The sequence below is a fragment of the Priapulus caudatus genome, unplaced genomic scaffold (genome assembly GCF_000485595.1).
Source record: "Priapulus caudatus unplaced genomic scaffold, Priapulus_caudatus-5.0.1 Scaffold84, whole genome shotgun sequence".
NCBI lineage: Eukaryota > Metazoa > Priapulida > Priapulimorpha > Priapulimorphida > Priapulidae > Priapulus > Priapulus caudatus.
Genome location: NW_014577145.1, coordinates 152,676 through 159,011, shown reverse-complemented (window position 1 = coordinate 159,011; position 6,336 = coordinate 152,676). Strand labels below are relative to the sequence as shown.

Below are 6,336 nucleotides of genomic sequence, written 5' to 3'. Positions count from 1 at the left end.
TAGCTCTAGTACTATAGCCCGCGTACAGTTGCCGCAGGCAACGGCGACAGGCCAGCGGCGACGGCTGCGGCCAAGGCCTGCGGCTTGTTGCGGCGACTGTACGCGGGCTATAGTACTAGAGCTAACCCGTCTGGAGATCAAAAACCTTCATTCACGGGTTAACTCAATTCAAACGATCTGACATCAAAACATCTATTAGTATTAGTATTATTATAATTATAATTATTATTATTAAATCTTTAGTTATATTTATTGCATACCGGTAATCGGTATATAATTCAAATACAAATACATTTACTGAAAACAGTCTTTTACATGGAGAAAAAAAGAAATAAACCGTTGTATTTGTGTATAAATAAAATATTATATGACTGTGTCAGTGACAGCCAGGGTGTGGCGTGTGGAGTCCTAGGACTGTATAATATAATAGTATTATTAATATAATACTTACTAATAATAGTTAATAGTGAATAATACTGTAGAGTGTATGAGTCCGAGTACACGGAGCACAGGCACTTGAAGCATATCAACAGTAAACATACGCCCGCCGCCATCGCGCGTACACTGACACATATACACATATATAATACTTAAAGCATAATAGGCCCATTGATTATACAAAGTTGACGAATGCTACAGTAACTGGCACCTTCTGTAGTTAATAAGTACATTACCTTATAGTCAAACGCGTATTAGTTTGTCCAATATCACTGCTAATTACTAAGAAATGTCTAATTGAAATCCGTAAATCTGGTATCTGGCGCCAACGCTAAATTGGTTGCCAAGCAAAATAGCCTCGAATTCGGTTAGGCAACGTCACATGTTTGCTACGGGTGTTTAGCAAGAATTGTTTGTCCCGCGGATGCTTATATACGACTAAAGAGCTAGTAGAATGTATCTCTGGGTGTATCTCAGTATTGAGCACAAGTAAATAAACTGGGTGCTAATGAACGGGTACCCACATGTCTTCAATTTCAGACACAGGTGTATTCGTTTGACCAATATACGTAAATACGCGTAGTGCCGTCTGCTTTCCATGTTTAGTCTGTGGCCGTGGTTAGTTCCGGCGATCCTCCCATAGCGTTGGCCCCCAACACAGCCTACTTATTATCACGAGCGTCAGTGATTCGTACGTGGATTCCACGTTCATTAGCAATCAGAGCTACTGTTACGTATACAGTTACGGTACTGTACTATCGCTAGCATTGCGTACGGCCGAGCGAAAATGCATGCGTGCGTTCGTTTTTGGCATGCGTGGCGAAAATGTCGCGGTGGACTATAAATCTGTATTCACAACCCCGTTTCGAAGTATGCGGTTTCGAACTGTAAACAAGTCAGTCAACTGATTTCGTGGACTGCGGATTTCAATTAGACATTTCTTAAGTAACCAGCAATGTATTGGACAAACTAATACGCGTTTGGCTATAAGGTAATGTACTTATTAACTACACAAGGTGCCAGTTACTCTAGCATTCGTTAAAATTGCATAATCGATGGGCCTATTATGCCTTTAATATATATGTGTCAGTGTACGCGCGATGGCGGCGGCGTATGTTTACTGTTGATATGCCTTCAATATGCTTCAAGTGCCTGTGACACGGAGTACTAACACTGTACCAGTAACAGTAACACTAACACTAACACTAACAATAACAGGTCCCTATCAACGACTCAAATAGCATTCACCAGCCTTCACAATTTACCCACGTAGTACGTTGACTTCACTTCAGCTACTGATTTCACTGACCTAAGCGGTATCTATGAATAAATATATTTATATAAATAACTATCATAACATTGCAACGGCAAAGCTATATACACATGTACGAATTCGAGGCTCTAGCGACAGTCACAGGCGACAGTAGGTGTACTCACCTAGATGTACCCTACGTTCTCAATGAGGACCAAAGTACATGGAGTGAAGCGCTAGATACCCCATCTATCGTATATATAGAGGTTTACGGCATCCGAACTAGGAAATAAATAGACCTCAGTTTGCTCAGATGTCAGATCGTCAAAAATGGCTTCACAATTTTGGTCGTTGTTGCGAATATCTACAAAAATATTACCAAAGACCCATAGTAATGTAAGCCTACTACAGATATCAGGATGTAGGACACTCACAACAGTGACAGGAGCGGTCCTACCTGAACCAGTGAAACTAAAGTTTGGACTTGTTAAGGTCATCTTAGCAGCGTTTCCCGGATTGTTTTTCGGCGCAACTGTAGCAAAGATGGGAGCAGCGTTATTAGAGGAACATGATATTTTCGTGCCGGAAGACGATGACGACGATTAATAATAACGTGAGCCAATAAATGTAGTTGGTGAACAGATACGCGATTTGGTTTAGCATCACAGCCACTGTTAGGCCTTATAAGTTATATTGTTATGAAAAAATCGGAATGCTCTAGGCCTACCGTCGATCATCCGATGTGAACTTCTTTTTCAAGTTTATATTAATTATAAATATAATATTAACTATAAATATAATCAGACACGGAACACACCAGAAGCATAGGCGTTTATAACATGGCGATGAAGCTTTAACTCACAGGCACTTGAAGCATATCAACAGTAAACATACGCCGCCTCCATTGCGCGTACACTGACACATATATATTGAGACTCAATATATATGTGTCAGTGTACGCGCGGCGTATGTTTACTGTTGATATGCTTCAAGTGCCTGTGCTTTAACTAACAGACAGTGACGTATTCAGAAATGGATGAACAGGGGGGCGAAATGTACCTGGGCTGCAGAAGCCAAGGCAACCCGCGTGCCGCGGACATGCCAGCGCTTGGGGGGGGTTTGGGGGCATGCTCCCCCAAGACATTTTGAAATATTTAAGCCATTTTCCTGCATTCTGAGGCATACTGTGGGCTATATTCTGATGTCTGATGACACTCACAACCCTAGACTCAACCCTATACAATTTAGGATTTAAAACACTTCATGATTTTTTTTGATACGCTACTGAGCAGACGCCCCTTAGTCTTATAATACTTTCTCTGCTGGCAAGAGCAGTAGCACAAATGACAATCACAAACAGCAAAAGCACAATCACAAAGGGCAAAAACACACATCACAATTTCGACAAGACAACTGCCTTATGTGTTATGCCCGGCGCACACGTGAGTTATTTTACTCAAGTAAAATGACGCCTGAGTCAAATTACTCAACGAAAATCCGCCGCACACGTGAGTAAAATGACGCATGCGTCATTTTACTTGAGTAAAATAACTCACGTGTGCGCCGGGCTTTAGAGTTTTTTCAGTCAAGTGAAGTGTTGCGAATGTTTAAATAAGTCCAGTGGTCATTCCATTATTTCCAATGGTCATATGCTCACTGATTACGCCTTGCAGCTCATTGTTGCAGTTCGTAAACAGGGGCCGGTTTCGAAACTCCGAAAGAATCATCAATTTCGTTCATGAAAGCTCCAGTGGCATAGAAACGTAGCGCTATCAGCAGTTGCATTATTGACGGAATCGCGCAGGAACGTTTTGTCGGCCTCTGTAGGCCGTCTTTCACTAGATCATGAACAAATTCTATCCCTTTCCTCCCGAAGCGGTATCTCTGCCTTAATTAACTCCTCGTCATTGAATGTATTTATATAATTGTAGCAATGTCTATATTGACCAATTCTGCGGTCATTCATTCGTTCGTAATTAATTGCGGCCTCCATGTTGTTTTTTCGCACACCAACTAATTATGATTAGTGGATTTAATCATGCTCAAGAGTAGAATTAAATATTGTGATTAACTTAATCATGATTAACTTTAATTACGCTTCGTGAAACAGTCACTTCAATTTAAGTACAGGAAGTTAATCATGATTAAGGACTTAATTACGCTTTGTGAAACCGGGCCCAGAGATATAAACTATAATAGGACAAGTGAATGCTCAATAATACAGAACTCCATTTTTACCTGAATTTTTACCTGAATTTTTAACACAAGCTTTTGCACTAGCAGCGTATGTATTTAGCACCAACTCAATTTCTTGAAAGTTCAGCAACCGTTTTACATCCTGATCATTGCGCAAAAGAGTGTTGGGCAATTTTCGTACTTTCATAACTGTATCAGGTTTGATACCTAGTTCCTGACAACATGTACTAAGAAGGAGAGAAAAGGTCAGCTGCTGCTTGGTCAACTCCATCTCAATAAAGTCCGGATCCACTGCGTCTGCAATCCGAACCTTCAGCACCAATTCTGAAACACGCAAATGAGCACATTGCACATTAAACATAACATTGTTTGCAATATAGGAATGACTACACATCATAGCAACTATAACAAAAGTGACCAAACCTATAATGCTTACTAGTATTTACATAATACCAGGAGCGTATAATGACATTTGTCATTATACGCTCCTGATAATACCAAATACAATACATAGGCCTTTTTAGTTTATATTGTTGCTTCTCATAACACCACTGCTGGTACATATATATATAATCGAGTACAGTTCTCATTTGGCCTCAACTGTCCACAGTTTATTATGTAGCGTATACCTGTAACATTACTTGGTGTGATAGACTTTTGCATACAGCAACAGTGATGGCAGCAGTGAGGTGCGCTTGATGAAATCTTCTCCTCGTGAACCTGACCAGCCATTTTGTCAGGTACTGAGCAATGTTGTAAATGGTCTCTACTGCCCGGGTTTTTCTCAGCTACAGGAAGGCCGTTTGTTATGACATATTTAGCTGCTATTGCAGGTGACACTGCTGTTGCTGGCTGGTGTGATGGTGCAATCTGCTCCTCAGATAATGCTGGATTCATTTCTGTTAGATAAGGAAAGGGTGGATTTTGCAAATAGCTTGGCTGGAATGGAAGAGGGTTCCTTTCGTGGTCTTCTGTTTGTTCCTCGTGATCTGAAACGTGGACAATTAGTCATCAATTTATTACATTATTTAGTTACTATAACATAAGCATTACGATCAACAGCGGCTATCTTCAGTTTCATTCACCTGTACATAACTATTTAACATCACCAGTTTCATATCGAGTCATCTATCAACACCCCTTTATACAGATTACAATACCTGTAGCTCCCAGAAGCTTCCGTATGGTCTCTTTGTTACTAATCTGAAGAACTGACTCGCCATTCTTGGTTTTAATTGTGGGATCAGCTCCATGTTTCACTAAGAAAGTAACTATCGTGTCATGACCTCGTCTGGCAGCCCAATGCAATGCTGTCCTGTGCATATAACACAACACAACTTCATATGTATAATATGGGAAATACTTCACCCACTTGTATTAACCACAAATAAAAACCTTTCCCGTAAGCATGAAAAATGACCCAAAGATATGCTCTCTTACATTATTTTTAGAATGCTCTAAATACATGTAAACCTGTCCATTTCAAATTTCATTTTACCATAATGAATTCAGCCCAATCCTAGTTTAGCACCCCAGATTTGTGTAGCACATGCGAAAACGCATTTGCGGGGTCCAAACAAGGATTTTGCAAAGAATTCCCTAAAAATTATACAAAATTATGATTACCAGCCATTGATGTCATGCTGTGAATTCACATCAACTCCGCCATAAATGAGTGACTGCACGGTCTCATAGTTTCCGATACAAGACGCTTCCCGCAACTGTTCCTCAACTGCTTTTACTCCAGTTATCACAGCCATGTATTTTCAGCAGTAAAACTTCAAAGCCTGAAAGTAAAACATACACAAAAATTACTTAATCATATTATAGGCAGGCAAACACGTAGACTTACGCACACACAGATGCACGCATAGAGACGAAGCAATGTATGCAAGTGCGCCTCCCATGCATGACGAAAGCACATACATATCAGTGTTTCCCCTGGCCAAAAAGGTGTGTGAGGCGGTAAAATTTTGTTTGGTGTGTTTGTGCGTTTTGAGGTCCAAGGAAATCGAGCACCGCAGGTGCTCACCCAGCTAGGGGGGGGGCACGCATGCCGCTGCACATTTACACACATAATATATATATATACGCAGTGGCTACGCGTCCGGAACCGGTCGCCTAGCCTCCAAGCTATGCATCGGGACATCCACTCACACAGTGATCGCGCGACTTGCGTACACGCATGATTGCGCAACGGGACGCTCTGCTGATTGCCGTAAATATACAATATATGCACTGCTGCCGTCTATCCTTTCATCCGTCCTTTCTCGTGCTCTGTCGCTCTCTCTGTCACACACCTCTAGCTCTCTCTCTCTCTGTCACACACACCTCTAGCTCTCTCTCTCTCTCTCTCTCTCTCTCTCTGTCACACACACCTCTAGCTCTCTCTCTCTCTCTCTCTCTCTCTCTCTGTCACACACACCTCTAGCTCTCTCTCTCTCTCTCTC

General features: G+C 41.4%; 1 protein-coding gene across 4 annotated transcripts; it reads right to left on the bottom strand.

Moving 5' to 3' along the window:
* Positions 1-3,783: 3,783 nt before the first annotated feature.
* LOC106804732 (ankyrin repeat domain-containing protein 40-like) lies at positions 3,784-5,671 on the bottom strand. 4 transcript variants are annotated; one of them, XM_014806049.1, is made up of 4 exons: positions 5,513-5,671; positions 5,047-5,201; positions 4,516-4,875; positions 3,784-4,210 (listed from the first exon to the last, which is right to left on the bottom strand). In XM_014806049.1, exons 1-4 carry the CDS (start codon positions 5,644-5,646, stop codon positions 3,903-3,905), a joined length of 957 nt encoding a protein of 318 aa, XP_014661535.1. In that variant the 5' UTR covers positions 5,647-5,671; the 3' UTR covers positions 3,784-3,902. The 4 variants fall into 4 exon arrangements, with proteins under 4 accessions (XP_014661535.1, XP_014661536.1, XP_014661537.1 ...); XM_014806050.1 differs by having other exon boundaries at positions 4,528-4,875; XM_014806051.1 differs by having other exon boundaries at positions 5,047-5,196; positions 5,513-5,618.
* Positions 5,672-6,336: the final 665 nt, after the last annotated feature.